At 37.6% G+C, this 20,661-nt stretch overlaps 1 protein-coding gene across 8 annotated transcripts in view; it reads left to right on the forward strand.

Annotated features, from left to right (window-relative positions):
* The window catches only part of FRRS1 (ferric chelate reductase 1), a 28,126-nt gene that overhangs the window by 2,240 nt on the left and 5,225 nt on the right, over nucleotides 1-20,661 (forward strand). Inside the window, exons 1-16 of one of the 8 annotated variants that reach the window (XM_021404606.1) lie at nucleotides 3,857-3,957; nucleotides 4,383-4,483; nucleotides 8,486-8,536; nucleotides 10,934-11,000; nucleotides 11,666-11,861; nucleotides 12,083-12,219; nucleotides 13,093-13,187; nucleotides 13,826-13,976; nucleotides 14,797-14,976; nucleotides 15,923-16,021; nucleotides 17,419-17,566; nucleotides 18,097-18,213; nucleotides 18,892-19,007; nucleotides 19,287-19,373; nucleotides 20,163-20,260; nucleotides 20,401-20,459. In XM_021404606.1, coding sequence (XP_021260281.1) covers nucleotides 11,666-11,861; nucleotides 12,083-12,219; nucleotides 13,093-13,187; nucleotides 13,826-13,976; nucleotides 14,797-14,976; nucleotides 15,923-16,021; nucleotides 17,419-17,566; nucleotides 18,097-18,213; nucleotides 18,892-19,007; nucleotides 19,287-19,373; nucleotides 20,163-20,260; nucleotides 20,401-20,459 — 1,483 coding nt within the window. In that variant the 5' untranslated portion in view covers nucleotides 3,857-3,957; nucleotides 4,383-4,483; nucleotides 8,486-8,536; nucleotides 10,934-11,000. Of the gene's footprint in view, nucleotides 1-3,856; nucleotides 3,958-4,382; nucleotides 4,484-7,183; nucleotides 7,318-7,449; nucleotides 7,714-7,977; nucleotides 7,997-8,485; nucleotides 8,537-10,933; nucleotides 11,001-11,665; nucleotides 11,862-12,082; nucleotides 12,220-13,092; nucleotides 13,188-13,825; nucleotides 13,977-14,796; nucleotides 14,977-15,922; nucleotides 16,022-17,418; nucleotides 17,567-18,096; nucleotides 18,214-18,891; nucleotides 19,008-19,286; nucleotides 19,374-20,162; nucleotides 20,261-20,400; nucleotides 20,460-20,661 lie in introns of those variants that run through there. The other 7 variants (XM_021404604.1, XM_021404607.1, XM_021404605.1 and 4 more) reach the window with 7 other exon arrangements.

Here is a 20,661-nt window from a genome sequence, read left to right on the forward strand (position 1 = left end):
CTTTTCCCTCCGGCTGGAAAATGGTAACAGAGGAGCAAAGTGCCGTGGGGACTGTAGTAGTCCTTCTCTTCTGAGAACCAGGTACATTCACTACATGATGTTATGATGTGGAATACCAATAACCGAAAATCATAAAACCATGACAAATACTTAAAGCAGTATCGTTTCATTGGCTGTCAATATGAAAAAAGGCTATTACAAAGTTACTGAATGATATACCAGATTCCTCAATAAAGTTCAAGCAGAAAAACAGAAGAGACTTCCCTAATCCTTTCTGCATGCACATTACCTGATATGCTGGCATATCCTTGAGGACTTTGGACCTGTGTTAATTTAGCAGTGATAAATTAAGCATGCTTTCTGATTATGGGTATCACACCAGCAAAATCTAGCATTGCAAACATTGCATAGAACACAGCCAACAGCAGTTATACTATATGTAGCATTTACTACACTGGCATCTAAATGGTGAATTTCACAGTGCTATTTCATCTTCAGTTTGCAGTTTCTGTGTGATATGATACACTACAGTAGGAAAAAAAATCAATAATAGCTTCAAGGTGGATACCATATCAATGTCATTGTAAGGAAATATTTTTCCAGCTTTTTAAAGCATATTCAGAACTTTTTTTTAAAAAAACATACAACTTCCTAGTACTCTCTCCCTTTCTGCATTCTGTTTTGCAGCACAATATTACAGAATAGTTCTAGCAGTGGCCTCAATACACTTTAGGAAGCCTGTTCACTAGATGTCAGGTCACACTTAAGTCCTATTGCTCATGCCTAACTTAAAGAATGACTGGAAAGAGTAGCAAAGTAGAATACTTGCATGACTATTTTTTTAAAAAAAGAGAGAAGAAAATAACCCACAGAACAATAGCTCCCTATAACAACATGGAAAGTAAATTAGCACAGAGGGAACTTAACCAAACTTCAAGCTGCCTGTATGCAGGAAATACTTGATTTTATAAAATTCAAGTTGATAACATTATTTTTCTCAGTACCTCACTGTCCTGATATATAAATTAATGAATACTGCACAATGATTCAAACAACAGGAAGCTTCAAAAGGTATTGACTCTTCTCTCTAGCTTTTGTCTTTTAATAGGGAGATCTTCCAGAAATGCAAACCTAACTTTGAAAAAAAGCTGCTTTTCCTTAGATGTGTATCTTTGCAATTTGTTAAGACTGCAGCCTTTTCTGTGCATTAGATTGTTGCTATGCAGCAGCTGAAAACAAGTGCTGCTCCCAGACACATATAGCCTTGGATTTTAGAATCTAGCATTGAGATAAATATCAGCCAGCACATTTAACTGGTCACCTCCAGGCTTTTTTTTTTTTATTATTAAATCTCTTCTAAATAGCTGAACAGATTGCAAGAGTTTGATATGCAAAAACAAATAGCAGGTTCAATTAAAAATGTCAAAGTAAGAAATCATGAGATGGAGAGGCTGAACTTGGAATCATCATGAATTTCTGTACTGCAGAAACACTTTTTAATATTTTTGTTCTATTTTTATTCCTGGCTCTGCCATTCTCTTACTCCATGGCTTCAAACAAGCCATACTTTCTGCCTCAGTATCTGTATATAGCTACACTACCAATAATTATTTTAATGTGTCATGGTTTTGTGATTTTCGGTTATTGGTATTCCACATCATAACATCTCCTGTATGTGAAACCTTTTTGAATATATGCTTTTCTGTCTGGTGATTGCTGAAGAGTTTTTTGTGACACTTCAGAATAAATGTCCAATGATTATTAAAAAAAAGTCAACAGTTCACAGGCGTTTGGTAGCTACACTACCAATAATTATTTTAATAGAAGTTAGTAAAATTTAACACATTTATCTTTAAAGAAGTCCAAATAAGTTCTTATTGTTGCTTATGTAGCTTTTCACATATTTAAGATATATTTGACTGTTTTACCTATGTCACACTGATTCAGTATTAGTGTTCTTCCGAGAATGTGGTGACTTGACAAACAATTTTAAATTAAGTGTTTGAATGATATTCTTGTACCAATTAACTTAGTTCAAAGTAAAAATAAAGTCACATGTGCCAGACCAGTTTTTTTATTTTACTGGAAGAACAGATTACACCTGCTTGGTGAATCACTACCAGCATTTTTATTTTACTGTAAATTGCTCCATTTAACTCTAGTGAGATATACGGAGACCTGAGCCTTCATACTATCTATTCCTAAAGTAACTGTAATGATGCTTTGTTGATTGGAACTATTCTTTTTTATATTTCCTTCTCAGAAGTAAATATTTGAAGTGTTTCTTGAGCACTCCATTTTCTGATTCAATGCAGAGCATTGTAAAAACTGTAACAAGAATAGCATGGATGTTTTCCTGGTCCATTGAAATAACTACCTTTAAATCTTATTCAGACAGCTCTTTAAGCTCAAATGGTAAACAGCTGTGGCTGTTGTATAAAATTGGCATCTGGTTTTTAAATGGAGCAATAGCCAGGTACTAGTCTCATGTAACCTGAGGTTACCTGGCAGCTAAGAGAGGTCAATGGGCCTGCTTTGTAATTGTTCAGTGCAGGCAGAATTCAACCCTAAATTTAGACAGCCTACCACAGCGTGATATATTGCAGATGGCCAATATGGATCAGGTTGTAAGTCTCTGCACGCATTCGGCTGAAACTTGCTAAAGTAAAAGCAAAAATCCCTGCAAGCATTCCTACTGAGCATACTTAGCTATTGCCACATGATTCCCTCACAGGGGTGCTGTACAGGTACTAACTAGCACACCACTGCAACTAGCAAACAGCACTGCCCATCAAAATCCCCAGAGAACAAGTAAATATGCTTTAACTCAGAGCATCCACACAAAAAAGACATCTCAGGTCTGAGCAAAGAATGAACAAAGTCTTGAAGGAAACAAAGAATTACTCAGTAAAAGGTGGGAAAACTGGAAATTAGTTTCTTGTGAAAATCCCTCTAAAATCAGATAGAGAGGAATGGAAAATTAGTTCCCAGTCCCAGAGAAAGGAAAGGCAAGAAAAAAAAATCTGTGTGTAGAAGAGCATTATACTAGATTTCAATTCATCTTGTGATTTCACATTACAGATTGTATCAACAGGTGTTAAGTGCCATAAACTGAGGTGCCTGTTGCTCAGTGCTTCTGCCAGCAAGCTAGTTGCTCCCTGTGACCTGGAATAATACATCTCACAGGCACAATGGAATCAATAATAATAATAAAACCCCCACAGAGATGGTGAAGAATATAGAAGTTCAATGAAAGTAATGTTCAGTACTTCCTTGAGGAAACTTCAGATGCGTACTTCAGATAAACTGGTAGCCTAGTTGAAGTGGGTAGAGTGATTTTACTGCAACACTTCATCTGACTTAATTATGCTGTGCACTGAGTTAAGCAGGAACTCTAGGAAAAATGGCAGGCTGTTACTGTATCATGCACCCAGACAGACTGGACTCAAATTGGTATCAGCAACTAGAGTTAATTCTGTCATTTCAGACAAGGAAATATTTTTATTTAAGTTCTCTTTATGTCAAAGTAGATGCTTTTCTTGATAGAAAGATATTGCATACGTATGTAACGATATAATGCAATGGAAAGCACAGCAATAATAGCAAGGTGGCAAAGTCCTAAGCTGCAGCAAGCAAGGATAAACCTAAACATAGCAGTTGTAGATACAGAAACAAAGAAAAGATGCTCCTTACCCATGAAAAACCCCAGGTACACAGGGATCCCTAGCAAGAGATCCCCTTACCTCCCCCCTGCCAACCCTTAAATGATGTCTGGGAAGGGGTGGATCCTGGCTCCACCTTTTCCGGTCACTCAGGGGCATTGCATGCACCTGTGCTCTCCTGGGTTGGCCCTGCCTTTCCACCAGGTGCTCCATCACTGGTTCAGGCCGTGAGTTGCCATTTCTGCTACAGTGTACTTCAGCTGTTGATGAATTACAATAGAGACAGAAAACGAAAGTAGGTTTCTGTGAAGTGGAAAATGTTATTTTCCTTAGTGGCTGCTGCCACCAGGTGGCTAGTTAGTGTATTTGGTTGGAAACTGCAAATACCATTTCCCTTTTACCTTTGGGTAATTAAATATTTTTGTATAAATATATTTCCCAGTGCTATTTTTTCTTATATGTGATGCAAAACATTTGAAAAGAAGTGAAAATAGAAAGATGTGATTAGCAGATAGAAATTAAGACCAAAGGGAAACATACATGAAAAGAGTATTTCTGGTGGTCAAAGGAATACATTTATCATTTGTTAGTTAAAGGGTAAGTCAGATGATAAAACTGCTAAGTTTTAAATTGTGCTAAAGTTCAAGAAAAAGGAATTAAGCATGGAGAAAAAGATTTCATCCCCCATTGTGACCTTTATCTTTGCTCATTTCCTTTTAGATGGTCAGGATCATTTCCATGACTCAAGTTTTCCTTCTCTTTGGGGAAAAAAAAGAAAAGCATGTGAAAACTGCATTGTAGGAAAAAGACCTTATCCTAAGGTAATGTTTTTGTAATTATTTTCCTAATATATACTTAACCAAGACAATAAAGTTGAAAAGCTTGAAAATCACTTGATTTAATTTGGGTATGTCCTGCAGTGATAATTTCACCAGTAACACAAAGAAAGTGTTTTCCTAGTGCAGATATGTATGGAACCTGAGTATGGGTTGATATTCTAGAATTTCACGGTTTTGCTGTTTTTAGATTAATAGCCAAGAGGAAAACTGATTACAGGGAACCACATAATAACATGGGGTCTGTTCAAAGCTAGCTGCAATGGCTTATTGTTTTCCGTATTACTTTGGTCTTAAAAAAATACCACAGGTATCAGTAGATGCATTGGACTGTAGCATACTTGATTTCTCAAATTATATGTTTTTCTTGTTTCCTCAGTTCTTAAGCAACAGAGATTCACCTTTACGTACTCATCATGCAGCTTTGTTTAATTGATTTTGCAATTATATGCTTTCTCTTACTTCCTTGTAGCCTCGTTCGAGACTGCAAAAAAAAAGTTATTGGCTTCTTTATATATTTGATGTTATGTTGTTTTCCATAACAATAGAATTTGTTTGCTATTTGACATAATCATCCTCTGGCATAGTTCAGTAGCAGATTCTTCAGTCTGGAGAAGAGGAGGCTCAGGGGAGACCTCATCACTCTCTATAACTACCTGAAGGGAAGTTGTAGTGAGCTGGGGGTCAGCCTCTTCTCTCTTATAACTAGTGACAGGACGAGGGGGAATGGCTTCAAGTTGCGCCAGGGGAGATTTAGGCTGGACATTAGGAAATACTACTTTTCTGAAAGAGTGGTTAGACGCTGGAACAGGCTGCCCAGGGAGGTGGTTGAGTCACCGTCCCTGGAGATGTTCAAGAAACGTTTAGATATAGCGTTGAGAGACCTGGTTTAGTGGGGTTATGTTGGTGGTAGGTGGATGGTTGGACTAGGTGATCTTGTAGGTCTTTTCCAACCTAGCTAATTCTATGATTCTATGATTCTATGATTACACAACTTTATCTTTCTTCAAACTTGCAGTAAGGATAAAAGCCAACTGCTAGCCCTCTATGTCTCTAACTGATAATGTAGTTAATGTAGAATCCTCTGCTTTGCAATAAATACAGTATTGTTATAAATACATCAATACAGCTATAACTGCAGTGCTGTATGGGAACTGCTGAGTCATGGCCTGAACAACTGATTGAGCACCTGGAGGAAAGTCCCGGCCAGACCTGGGAGCACAGGTGAAGGCAATTCACTGTGCAACTGGAAAGGGTGGAACCAGGCTCTTAGGCCTCACTGAAGGGCTGACTGCCACTGAGGGATGGTCTCTTTCTGGAGATCCTCCCTTGGTGGAGCTTTTCCCTGTGAACCCAGAATCTTCTGATATGGGTGAGCGATCTACTTCCCTTTCTTTGTAGCAGCTTGCTATTGTGCTGGTCCTTCCATCTCTTTTGTAATGCCTTTTCCATTGTGTTGATCTTTCTGATTGCTACAAGTGCATTTTACAACGATACATCTGTAGCCTTTCACAGTTAACATATTTCAATTTACTTCCTTGATGCTACTTGAATATTGACACTCAAGAACAAGTTAGCATGCAGTATTACTTCTACATACTTTTATATTTCTAACGATGTTTCAGAGGTATAGACCCCATTCAATGGGGGTCAATGTCAATGGGTCAAGACCTTAAAATAAAGTCTTCAAAATTATTTGGATATTAATTCATACTGTAGATTGTGTAAGCTATGAACTCAGGTTTTAGAAGTCTGCTATATTCCAGCAGATAGAACTTCTGTAGAAAATATGACTGAAGTATTGGAGTTTGACAACACTGGAAGTGTTCAGACCTACTAATAAGCATCTGAACCACCTCAGTCTGCTATCAAGTATTTGTTAACACAAACATGATGTTTCTGTTTTGTGGGAAGGTAAAATTCCTGTTCTGCAGAAAGCAGGTAAAGGTAAACTTCTCCTTTCTGTAAAAAGCCAGAGAGAAGATGTGGCTAGAAGTGGATTTGTTGAAGTGTCTGACTTCTCAGTGAGAATCTTCTAGAAAATGTTAAATATATGCTTTTGGTTTAAATGGTTACTCTCAATAAACAAGCCATTCTTTGGTGTGCCAGGTAAAACCAGGAGGTCAGAGTTCTGCCAAGGGAGGTCATGCTGTAAGCTCAGCCAGTAGGAGCTGTGGGGGCTCTACTCATGCCTTTGCTCCCCATGTACCAGGTGTGTAGGGTGGGCTGTGCGTGGCACTGCTGCATTTCTAGGAAATACATGACTTTTTTTGTTCTACTGTGATCTGTGAATAATTGAAAACTGAGTAAAATTAAAATAAATAAAATTCAGAGCAGACAGTGTATCTAACTGTCATCTTTGCCAGCGAAGCTCCAGTTACAAACAAAATGTAGTTACTTCCTTGATAAGAAAAATCCGACTGTGCAAGCATGTCTGTACGAGCACCTTTAGGCGTGCAAACAGCACTGCAAATAAACTCGGCACAGCAGTGCTTTTACAAGGACAAGGTCTGGGTAAAACCTGTGGGGCAAGACTCTAGTTGCAAAAACAGGGCACCCATCGCCACCCCCGGTTCTCGGAGGCAGGAGAGAAATCCCGTAGCCGGGAAGCCGTATCCTGCAGAGGAGCGCCGGAGCAGCGACGCAGGCAGTGCCGGTGGGTGCCTCCCCGCGGGTCGCTGCCCGCCCAGCGGCGGAGGGCGGAGCCGGCAGGAGAGGGGCGGCCGCGGCAGCAGCCGGCCGTGCGGGACCGCGCTGGAGGGAGCGTGCTGCGGGCGCTGCTGTGCTGCCGGACGGCCGGGTGTGCTCGAAGCATATCGGTAGAGCGAACGTTTTGAAAGCTATTTGCACTTCGTAGAACGTCTAGAGTAATTATGAAGCAAATTGAAATCTGGCGAACTTTTTGAAACACCTTTGAACTGCCGCCTTTCACGCAGCCGTTTCTGAATGTCTTTAAAGAGCTTCTGGGTGTTTTTTTTTTGTAATGAGGTTTAAATGCAAAATAAGAGCTGTAAAAGTAGATTCAGGCTTAATGCGCCTGAAAGCACAGCACTTGAGTTCCTCTGGTGTCTTGTTTTCTTCTTAGTGTTCTATAACTATTACTTTCTTGCTTTATTTTGTTGTCAATACTTAGAGGAGATAACAGCCTTCATTTAGCTACAGTTGATGTTGTGGTTGAAACTGATGGAGTAACTGAAACAGGGCCAATTCTTTGTGTAGGTACAAGTTTGCAAAGTTGGGGTCTTAGCAGTTTATGTACAGAGCAGCTGTTCAACAGATGATTAATGAAATAATCAGGGTGTAATCCTTTGCTTTTGTCCATTCTTGGTAGAAGATGTGGGGGAAGGAGGGGGGGGGGGGGGAAGACAAAACCTTATCACGTTCCCTTTTCGAGAATGCTTATCACTCTTCTGAAGGGAAGTATCTCTTCAATATAATCCAGTAAACTGTGAAATCATGCTTTAAATTTGTTATGCTTTGAGGGGTAAGGTATGAAAGGTTTGTGGCTATTTGTTTATTTTTGTTATCCCTGTAACCGCACCAGAAGATAATTGCAATAATGTCTTAATATGAAACTGCTCTGTGGAAGTTCAAACTAAAAGAAGCTGTGGGGGTAGTGCTTCATTATAACTTCATGCACTTCAGCTGAAGTCGAGGAGGTTGTGGGCTTTGCTGGGGGAGACGACTGTAAGATATGTACCTTATCACTCATAAATGTTTCCTTTTTTAGCATCTGGGTACTGTTTCTTGTTGCAGAACTTCCTCTGATCCCGATTATGATAAAGGCTAATATTGAGATGCAAGTCAAATAGAAGTTAAATGTGCTGTTTGTTCACTTACTACAAGTAGAAAGCCAAAGGCAATTTTATTTAGACTTCATTACTGTAACAGAAGGATTGGCTGTAATATAAGTATCTGTATTTAAATTTATAAGAGTTTGTTTAGAAAGAAGCTAAAAGTCTTCAATTTCTCTTTGAATGTCTTCAGTGTAGGAAGACCATGAGGATACAGTGTGTATGTTTTGTCATGTGGATATAGGTATGTGTTTCTTTTTTCATTTTGAGAACTAAAGAGTTATTTGTGAATGTGAATACTACCTGTTTTTTGCCCTTGCTCATGCAGCTGTTCTGATATGACAACAACTAAGTGAGCAGGAGAAATGAACCCAAGCTCCTTTTCTCAGAGGGAAAAATGACTCTTGAACAGTACTGTTCTCTGCTTCTGCTTTGTAAGAATATCTTTCAAAAGGAAGACGGCAGACTATCATGTGGGCAAACGTCTTTGGTTCTTACAGCTTGTTCTGCTTTAGTCAGGTTTTTCCTTTCCTGCTTGCCCCCCTCTTATGGTGCTCAGGAGATAATTTTTGGCCATGATAGCTTTTATTCCTTTTGGTTGGCAGTACCTTTATCTTATCTCTCCTCTCCCTCTCTAAAACTAATTTTAGCTTTCATACTATGTGGCTAATGAAGTTCTGTTAAAAAGTTGAAAGACAATTTCTGCGAAGAGATCTTGTGTTTGTGTGGGCATTGTGCTCTTAAGTAACTGAGCTGCCAGGGCTTTCTAAGCTGTCAATGCCTGCAGGGACTAAGAGTCTTTTCAATGGAGGAAGAAGTGAGCTTAAAGTGTGCAAATTTAGCATGGACCTTACAGTTCTCTGTGTTTTCTTTAGGGATATGCTGATAACACAGAAACACAGCCATACAAGTGCTGTGTATTTATAGATAACTGTCCAAGAATCACCTCTTTAGGTTTTAATTCTTCAGTTGTTTTGTGGTCAGTTTTGAAGCCATACAGTAAATATCTAAATCAGGCTGCCAAATTAGCCAGCTGAAGGCAAGTAACTATGACTTCTCTTTCCTTCCTGGGTGAGTGAAAATACAGCTGCTTTTTGTCTTTAAAACCTGGTAGGTTTAATGTATCCATCTAAAAGACAGCTGACCTCCCTCCTGTGTTTTACACAAAGCCTGTTGGATAACCCTACTAGCAATCCAGTTACTAGCGGAAGCCAGGTGGACTCTTTTGAGAAGTTTTCCAGAAGATACAAGTTAATTATTTAGCTACAGAGTGATTGGTTATAATATTGTTTCCTGTCTTCATTCATCATGTTTTACTGTGTAAGTGGAGAGTGTGGAGTGCCAGAATGTATTTCTAGGTTAAAAGGGAAAAGGACTTCTCAAGGTAACTGAGTAACAAGTTCAAGGATAAATTTTTCATTTGGAAGGTGCTATTCTTTAAAATAATTCTCTCTAGCTCCTGGAAATGCATAGAGAAGATTACTCTTCCACAGTTAATCCTATTTAAAAAAAAAAAAAAGACTCCTCTGTACAGTACTTTCTTCCAGTTTTGGTGTTGGGTGTTGTTTGTTTGTTTTTTTTTTCTTCTGCAAGCTGTTGGGTTGAGTGAATCTGCCAAAGAACATTACTTGTTTTAAATTCTTACTACACCCTCTGCTACTTCAACTAGAATGTGAACCTGCTCTTTTTCTTATCTCTTTGATATTCAGCTTTTTCTCTTCTGGTGGCAGCTTTTTTTTTTTTGAAGATTTCTCTTATACATATAAGCTACTTTAATACCACTATTGTTCTGAAGCTTAGTTTTTAGCCTCCTGAAGAATTCCTTAACATACTGATCTCCATCAGTGTAATTTTATTTTATTTGGATACGTATTGGAATTAAAAGAAAACATTGACTTAACTAGATATTATCAGTACTACCTCAATGTTATCTAGAGCATCTAAGGAGTTGAGTGACTTCTTGTCATTTTTATTTTTCCTCTGGCTCCTGAAATGTAACTGTTCAATCCCCACCCCCTAAATTTTCTTGTCTTTGTTAACATAATGTTGCCAAGGAGCTCTTAAATTGAAATACAAATACAGCATTGCCTTGGATATTGTAGATGTTTAGCACTCAATGTATAAGGAGTCTAGGAAAATTAATACTGATTATTCTTACAGTGTATAGGACTAATGATGTGTCTCTTTTTGACTTTTGCATATCAGAGCTCAGCTTGAAACAGCTCTGTGCCTTTCTTATCTTCACAACCATATGTGTTGTCAGGGAACTTCTTAACCTGATGTTTCTTATCACTTAGTGCAAAATGGGCATGACTCCTCCATAAAGCAGACTTATTTGCCTGGTACATGTTCCACTGGAACTGATATTCAACTTTTTTTTTGTGTAAGAATTGGAAGGATGGCATCTTAGTTCTCCTAGCCCCAGTGTGAAATTTCTGGTTGACTAAAGCTTTCTACAAATACTGGCTGTAACTGTAAGCCCTTCATGCTGCTGAGAAACAAAACAAGTACAGCAGCTTTCCTGAAAACAGTATTGTGGCAGAGTAAATCATCATATAATAAATGCTGGGATTAGGGGGTTCTTATAACTGTCTTAGGCTACTCAATCACATGACCTCACATGGTTTTTCATGTTCCTCAGTTCCTTAAAGAAATCATAGCAAGAAATCATATTGTCTGGAGTTCCAGCATCCAACAGAAGTTCTAAGGTAGTCTTCTGCTTATCTGTGATAAACATATATTTCTTTGTCTATCTCCTCATACCAGATTTGCACTCTTCTGCTTGTATAAAATCTGTCTGACGTCTGGTAACTTTAGTTTTCTGAAGAAAGAAGAACTCGTCACCTGAGAGTTCTTTGTCATATGTGAAGAAATAGACACGAGTTGTGGAAACAAATGGCAGTCTGTGATGAAACATAGTTTAGAGCTATGATTAATGAATGAGTGGGAGTGATGTTAGCTTGGTACTTCCTCAATACTGTGGACCTTTATACAGAAATGAAAACATTTTAAGATCTCTCTATATTATAGATGTTTTTAAGGGACTTGGATATATTTTTATGAGAATGGTATAGCTGTAAGTAAAATAATTTTTTAAGTGATCTCTATATTTGCTAAGAAGAATAGTCCATCTATTCATTATTAATACTCTTGAATATATAAATGGCCTAAAACACAGTATCTGTGGATGTTCTCACAAAGTCTGGTAGTTATTAGAATTACAATTTGGGATTAGCATTTTCTCACAAACAGTTTTGTTTTTAAACTTGTTTATAAAGCTTAGTATTGAACTGATTCTTGTAAGGATGAGTGGTGACCTGCAATGCAAATGTTTATTGTATTTAATTGCCTGTAACTCTCATACTTCATTCAGATGGAGCTGCCTGGCCTTGCTTTTGCTGCTTGGATGTTTATTTCCTTCTGTGTATCTGTGGATGGATATCCAAATGGGAAAGTAAGAGAAGCCTGCACTAGCATGATACCCTGTCATGGTAGCTCTCCACAGCTGTCACCTGAGCATGTCATTACAGTTAATGGGACTGAATTTAAACCTGGGGACAGTGTAGAAGGTATGGTGCCAGTTATATTTGAAGAGTTTAATTGTTTCTTTGTACTTGTAGCATGTCTTTACTTGGGTAGCTACATCAGATCTATGTAAGCAATTGAGTCTTGTTCAGTTGATCCCTTCAGCAGCCACTCAGTGCTTGTAAAATGAGCTGGTCATTGTGGAAGCACTTCATTTTTCCTCTGGAGAAAATTAAAACTTCTTTTGTTTTGATTCTTGCTTCAGTTCAGCTGTCTGGTCCAGATTTTGAAGGATTTTTCATACAAGCTCGGGATGCGGAAGACTTGGATAGCCCTGCAGTTGGTTCTTTCATATTAGTTGACCAGAGACATTCTCAGCGTCTGACATGTGGCCATACCATGGTATAGTCCAGTATCTTAAAATGGGATGTTAGGCACTGAAGTATTTGTACTAGTTCACATATGTAACAGAGCAGAACAAATCTTTTTACTCTATTATCTTTGAGCTCAGTATATCTCTCAGGGAATTGCTATAATGTTTATCATATAGGCATGGTTCGCTGCAATTTTGTCTGACTATTCTTATGAACTATTTAAATTCTCTGGGTCATATAATACTATTGTAGGAAGGTGTAACAGTCATAACACAACTTGAGTACAATGCATGCAATGTTCTACTGCATTCATCTCATTGTGCTTGTTCTTCAAAAGATGAGTACATGCTCTACTTGCTTTGAAGAGGAGAGTTATCAATCTTTTTTCATGCTTGTTAAGGACAAAATGATTGTCTTACAGCAAGGAAAGTTTAGGTCAATTATTGTGGAAAACAAAGGCTAGAACAGGCCATTATCCTTAGTGTTGTTCTGTCAGTTAATGTTAGTGGAAACTTGTTATTAACAGGTTAGATCACAGTCCACAATATCTGCTTTAGATAAACTGGCTTAGCCTCATGTGCAAAAGATTGACTCTGACTAGTGTTTCAGCAACTAGCTTGAACTTTATGAACTTATTTGATCTGATCTGGACTAAGTTCTTAATTTGCCTGGATGATTTTTTTCTTTGTCTGCCACATGATATGTATGGAATCCAATTATTCATTAGTACTTTAAGGACATGGAGTTGTTGATCATGACTAACTTAAGCTAAGAAATTCTTGCAAGTCAGTAAGACTGCATATGTGCAGGGTAAATGTGCAATATTTATTCAATAATTATTCAGCGTTTAAAGCTCTTTAGCACATATCCTGTGTAACTCTTAATATGTGTATGTTTTCAGAATTCAGCTGTCAGTCACACAAGTAAAGCAAAAAAGAAAGCTGTAAAAGTTTATTGGATTGCTCCTGCAGGTGCACCAAAACATGTGCAATTTCTGTAAGTAAACCTAATGTTAGTTTTGGCTTATTAAAACAAAAAAAGATAAACATGTACCATTGTCTGTAACAAATACTGGCTGGCAACTGGGAAGGGTCATTGGAGTAATGGCCTGAAAAGTCAATGCCTTCACACTGCTGAGTCTACATTAATGTGGATGTTTGTTCTTTAGGGAAATCTGTGAGACTATCACTTCATTTTTGAGATGAGAGTAGAATGGAGCTCTGCAATTTAGTATTTCTAGTTAACTGATTCATTATCGTGCATATATGGTGTTGTAATACACAGTGTTAAGAATCTTTTTTCTCCATACATAACAAAATGGTACACATTCCCTTCCATTGTACTGTCAGTTTTTTTGAAACTAATGGATATAAGCTAAGCTGTAAAAATCCATCTTCTAAGACTGTTGTCTGTGATGGAAGCACGAATGTAAGGCACTTGCAGTAGGGTGCTTTAAAATTATTTTTCCACTGGTATTTTAGATATTTTCCTTCTTCAAGCACAAGAAATGATAGAGACCTGCATAAAGATGGGAGTGCCCTGTAGAAACAACAAACTTTTGTTTTTTTTGGAAAGTAACATTCAGCTGTTGATGTGTATAATACTGATCAAGTGTACGTACGGGTTTTCTTAAGAGCCACAGTTGTGAAGAAATACAAGACTTTCTGGGTGAAGATTCCCGGTCCTGTTGTTTCTCAGCCTAATGCACCATTCTCAACAACACCCTCATACACAACATCAGAGGCAGTATCAACATCGCATTCAGTTTCCTACTTAACAAAGCCAGTAAGTAATTATAAACCCAAAAAATGTAATTTCATATACTTGTGATGAATTGAATTTAAGTCCCATTGATACAGTCTAGGATATTTTGTCCCTAGAATGATAGAAAGGGAAAGATGAAAAATGAGTAGCTTATGTATGGGAGACTAAGAACATTAGATGTCCACCTTTTTGCATTAGTTTAATTACTTTGAATTTGTGTGGGTTAAGCGTTGCCACATCACACATACGTTTAGTTCTAAATGTTCTTTCAACTTTTTAAAGGCCAGATTTAAAAAAAAAAAATTGTATCTGAGAAGACAGGTGAGAAAAGACTTGTTCTGATCTTGATTCTGAACTTCCTATTTAGTAACTGCAGGTTCAGAAACTTCTGATTTCCTCAATGCTATTTACTTCTGTTTCTTGAAGTTTGTGGACTGAGAAAGTGTCAGTACTTGATCCAGAGAAGCACTGATTTCTAATGCATGTATCATCTCATTGCTTATCAGTGGGGTTGTTACTTTTAAAAAGGAAACTAAGCTTTTTCCTACTCTACAACTGACTTTTACCTCTCAAACTAGGATTTTTTTCAAAATTTTAAGTTACTGAATTAAGACTTTGAAGTAGGTATTCAATTTATCTAAAAATACATCTTAGTATATAAAATGAGAGTAAATTCTACCCTCTGGTAATTGTAGGGGTGAATTAAGAAATTGGTATATGGGCATGGATGGCACTTCTTTCCAGTTCCTTGTATGCTTTCTTCTAGAGTAGGTTAAAAAGGGCGGAAGAAGAGTGAAAAACTCCCATTACTTATGACATATTTGTTTGATTAATATTCTAGTTTAATGCATCAGGTTGTGGAAGTACAAAGTTCTGCCTTAGGAGCCCTTCGAACTGTGATCCTGAGAGTGCTTCCTGCTTTTTCCTATCCTTCCATCAAGAGAGGAGATCAGTCCTTATTGAAATGAGTGGTGCCAGTGAAGGGTATTTAGCATTTGCACTGTCCTATGACCAATGGATGGTGAGTATCCTATTCTACTTCACTAGTTACTTTTGTAATTCGAGTAGAGTTTCAGTGGTACCTTAGCAAAACATGCATATGGAAAACTGAAATATTTCTGAATTGCAAAGAAAGACATTTCTTCCTTATATTGCTGAAGGAGAGGTACTGGCCTTTTGTAGGTGGTATGGATTCTCAGCTTGAGGCTGACTTTCTGCAGTAAATCCCCCTGTGGATATCTGTCTTCACAAAATCCAACCTTAGTAATAGCTCAGTAGCTGACTGGAATTCCTGGTAAGATCGATCTTGACTTCTGCCTAGGAGAGGAAAAAAAAAAAAAACAACAAACCGCTATCTGTTAGAAGCTACATTGTTAAGTTTTCTGAAAACCACTTGAATTCCAGCATTGTTAACATAAGTGACTCAAACCAATCTTTAAAAAGTGTTTCAAGACTTCTAATTGCTGTTGAAGTGAAGGGACAATGCTGCTGACAAATATGAAATCAATAAAGTAACTGTTGTGCAAAGGAAATGCTTTTTATTTTCATGTTCCTTGTAAAAGAGCACTTAATTCTTAAATATTGTATACCTATGTGGCTATGAGAAACCACTTGTGACTAAAGAGTTTTTTAAAATACTACCAATATCCATCTCTATCTTTTTAGTAAATTTAGTACAATTTTAAATGTCAAAAAACTTGTGATAATATGGTTGTCACTTAGGGGTGGGTGGGTAAAGTCATGATGTGCCTGTGTCACCTGTTTGACTTACTGTGGCTCCCCTATAACACTGAGATGTTTGGAAACGGGAAGTAGCTTAAAAGCTAGAAAATTTTGTCTTGAGTCTTCTCTTAGACCACTGTCCAACACTACCAATTTGTTGCATATATTAAACCAATGTGTTTTTGGAGGTTGCCAGTAGGAGCTTTTACTAATCTATAAATATTTCTTTCTTTTAAACATTCTAGGGAGATGATGATGCATATCTGTGTATTAATGAGGACCACCATGTTAGTGTAAGCACTGCTTACCTGAAGGGGAGAAGTCCTCCTGCTCTGGATTCGAAGGTACATATGGAAGCATCTAAACTTTCCCACAAATATGGGTTTGAAATGATGAATAGTCCATGACTGCTTTGTACTTTATTTTGAAAAGCAGTCATAAATAGTAAGTTAAATGTAGAATTCTTTAGAGTGGGACTGGTTAGGCTCCTTCTTCCTAGTAAACATTACCTTTGGAAGTCTAAATTTATTTAAAAAGTAAGTCATATGGTGAGAGTTCTGAACTTAGTGCACGTTGCTGGTACACATTGCTGGTACAACTGTGCCCTTCTTCTAGGGAGGTCATAGTTATTAGTTGTAAAAGCTTGTGGTAATAAGTACAAACCTTGGGTTACTATGTTGATTTACTAACATACCTTCTAAGTTATTATACAAGTGATTTTTTTTTCCCCATACTGTTACCTCATCATTTCTTTGTGCAAGTGATACTCATGTCTCTTGCAAGGCTAATTTTACTTACTTACTCTCCAGATCTCTTTGGATGTATTAGTGCAGCAGAATGTGCAGCAAAAAAGAAGTCTTGACACTTGAGCTAGAAGTATCTGCTTAATGAGGGGGCTTTAAAACAGAAAAGCGAGTCAGGACCCCTATAGTACATAATCTTGTTAGAGTGATGAGGTGCTGGAACAGGTTGCCCAGAAAAGCTGTAGAGCCCTATCCCTGGGGGTGTTCGAGGCCAGGCTGGATGGGACCCCAGAAGTCTGAGTGAGTGGCAACCCTTCCTGTGGCAGAGGGTTGGAACTAGATGTTTTTAAGGTCCCTTCCAACCCAAGCCATTCTTTGATTCTATGGCTGCTGTTCTTACTCTTATACACACTTTCTTATGGTTGTACTGGATTTTTACCTTCCATCTGCTTTCATGGAGCAGAACCGTTCTATGGAGAAGGCTGGTCACTTATTTGCTATAAGTGTATATCTTATCTTGAAAGCAGTTGATCCGAATTGTGATGGTCTGACCCTAGAGTTAAACTAGATATTAGGAAAAGTTTATTTACTGTGAGGGTGGTCAAACACTTGAAGAGGATAACTGTTAGTTAATTGAACACTGACGTGCATCAGGTATCAAGAAACATTTAGATAATGACCTTAATATGCTTTAACTTTCAGTTATCCCTGAAGTAGTTAGGCAGTTGAACTTGATTTTTGTGGGTACCTTCCAAATGAACTGTTTTATATTCTAAACTCTTATTGTATTAATTAATTAACCATCTAGAATTGCAGAGGTGAAAAAGTTACCTCTTGGTTCTGTTAGTATAAGAAATGCTTTACCTCATTACCTGAGTTATCATACGAATACTGCTTGTGTTGCAAACTTGAAACAAGCTCAAGCAGTGGCCTTAAAAGCAATAAAAGTCTTCTGTTTGTTTGGAAAGACTGTGTACCAAATGTCTTTTGTTTCACAGAATGCCCTTGAAGATGTGTCATGGAGGCTTGTGGATGGTGTTCTTCAATGTTCTTTTAGAAGGAATATTAGTCTCCCTACATATAAGGGGAGGTTTAACATGAATGCCAATTACTACATCTTTCTGGCAGATGGGGAAGCTGGTGAAGGTAAATTTGACGTGTGGTTGTTTTTTTTAACAGCTCTAAATAAGTAACCCCAATGTAAGATACAGTATCTGTAAAAATTAGTATCCAAACTAAGGACTTGATTTCCAAGCTTGAGTGAGGCACTTAATCCAGTCATTTTTATTGGCTCTTGGGTTTGCTCTTGGAAATTAAAGTAGGCTTACTCATATACTTGTGTTGCATGCCCACTTGATGGTAGCAACTGTTAGCTTCTTGAGGGCTGGGCGCGTCTCTTAAAATGAAGAATAGCATCTTCACATCTTGTGTGTGTAGGGAAGAGAACTGTTTTCTGTGGAGGGACGCGCTGGTTCTTGTATGTTAAATATATACAAGACAGTTTAGATGACATCTTCAAATTTTGATTCACAAGCTGAGTTATTACATGTTAGACCTTTCGTATAACTACCCTTCATGGTCACAGTAGGGCTTAAATTCATAAATAGGGAGTAGTCTTATTTTGCAAGTGCAGTGACTTTCACCTGCCATAATTAAACCACTTTCTCACTGGTTAGGTGGTTCAATATATAAACATCATCGTCAGCCTCTGATTACCACTGGAATGTACAATGTCACAGGCATTCCTCAGGATATTGGAGGTTCCCGGTCCCCGAGACTTATCAAGGCTCATGGTAAGCTGCATTTTTTAGCTTTGACTTCAAGTTCAAGATCTGCTGAGACTACAGAGCTGTTTTCCTCACTGTTTTAGAGTAGATATTTCCTCTTGTCTTTCTGTCATTTGCATTATATATACCATTGAGTAGCAAGATCTGAGACTGAGAAGATTAACTGTTTTCAATTTCAAGAACAGTGTTACAAGATCCAGTTAACCCAGTTTTCTACTTGAATTGAGAAATTTCTCAACCGCTGGTCCAGAGCCAGTGAAATTGAGAATTATTTTGAAAGTGAGAATTATTTTCTCAGTACTGAAGTGTAAACCAGGCTCATGAGAGAACCGTCATTCATTCTGTTGATGAAAGCCTACAATAAATGTCAATTATTATTCTTTGTATAAACTGGTAACAAAACAGTACACTTCACTATATGCACTGATGCATTGGAAAGGCATGGTAGTCAGAGCTGCTCCATCGTGACAAGGGTGTTGTAAACATCTTTATATGTATGATTCTACACTCTAGCAAGATAAAATACTATAAAATTTTAGTCTGAACTAGGTGATTAAAAAACTATCACTGGCATATTCTGACCATATGCATATGGAATAAACTATTAATACCACATTGAAGTGATATTAATATACAGTCGAATTACCTATGCTTACTGTTTCTTTTTTTTTTCCTGTTTTTCAGGTGCACTGATGTTTGTTGCCTGGATAAGCACAGTTAGCATTGGTGTTGTTGTTGCACGATTCTTCAAGCCTGTCTGGTCTCATTCATTCTTATTTGGAAAGGAGATATGGTTTCAGGTGGGCAAAATCTCTCCCCTATCTCTAGCTATATGTTCTATCTCTACAGTTGGCAAAATTAAAACCTACTAGATCTAAGAAAGAAGAGGTCAAACTTGATGTTGTTTTCTTTATTTAATCTTGTAGAATAACTACAAAAGAGAAATTTACCTACTTCACTAGTAGAAGTGAAATCCAAAGAGGCAGCCAAGATCATTCTTACCTACAGATCATTAGATGTATTTTAATATATACTGGGAAAATTGTGGAGTTTCTTAATGTGAACTTCTTTTTTTCCAGATACATCGTATGCTTATGTTGACCACTGTTACGCTTACAAGCATTTCTTTTGTATTGCCTTTTATATACCGAGGAGGTTGGAGCAAAGTAAGTGTGTGGCTTTTGTTTTTAACTCTTACCAATATAAAAGTAGAACGAAAGGAATGAGAAGTGGGTCTATTTTAGACTCTGATACGTTACAACTATTGTTAAAGGAATTTCTGTAAATCTGTTAAAGCTGACTTCAAATTCTAGCAACGTAGATGAGGAATGTTCCCTCCTTTAGCAATAAGTGCATAAAATTCTGTCATTTTTATTCCTCCCACTTTCTGCTAAATGAAGTCCTTGCTTAGACTGGGGTTCAGGCAGGGATCTGTTGCCATCACCTGTATACTATCTGGTGCGAGGTGATTCCAGAAACTGGGAAGCTCTGAGAGGATTTATATGAAAGGTGGGATACAAATGTCACAGGCATGAGTTGACAGCTAGGGAAAATGAATAAAATATTTACAGTAAGACTAGAACAAACAGAGTGAAAGCGGGAAACCACTACTGAGAGGAGTTAAGAAATAGGCCTTTCCTGATGATATGTGATTGAGGATGAAGAGCTTGCACCATTGCTGCTACAGTAATAGTAGTGTTCTGTTTAGGTGGAAGAATTTCTTAGTACAACAGAAAGGTGAGGCAAGCCCTGAGCAGTCTTATCAGTGTCTCCTTCTCCCTTGGAGAACCATCTCCATTCAGCTGCACAACAGCTTGCGTTCTGTCACAGCTGCCAGTTTGAACACATTGCTGTTTAGCCACTATAATTCTGCTAGCTTAAGTAAAATTAACATATTTCTGATATTTTTCTCTATCTTTATATGGATAAGACATTAAAAAATGTTTTATGTTTAGCAAGCAGGTTTTCATCCATATCTTGGCTGTACTCTGATGGCTCTGACGGTCTTTCAGCCTCTTATAGCAGGTTTCAGACCATCTCCTCATGCACCAAGGTACTCAAAGCTAACTCATTAAATTATAATCACAGAAATAAAGTAATGTCTTGTTACCTGCTTTAAACAAATCTTTTCAAAATCTTATTCTTAATTATTTTTCCCCAAACACAATAAAATGCCTTTTTTTTATTTTATAGAAGGCAATTGTTTAACTGGTTTCACTGGAGTATTGGTACAACTGCTAGAATACTAGCTGGTGAGTAGGAGTAATAGTTGTAACTACCTTTTATGTGATATGAATGAACTCATGCTGTTAATTATCTAGAGCATCTGTCTGGACATCCGGATGTTGAGTTTTTAGCTCACGTGATCTTTTGTGATGTGAGGCAAACTATTCTAATTTTGAAATGAAGGAAAAAAAAACAATGAAAAGAAACATCCAAAGGATGTAACTATCA

Source organism: Numida meleagris, chromosome 7 (genome assembly GCF_002078875.1).
Source record: "Numida meleagris isolate 19003 breed g44 Domestic line chromosome 7, NumMel1.0, whole genome shotgun sequence".
NCBI classification, from domain to species: Eukaryota; Metazoa; Chordata; class Aves; order Galliformes; family Numididae; genus Numida; species Numida meleagris.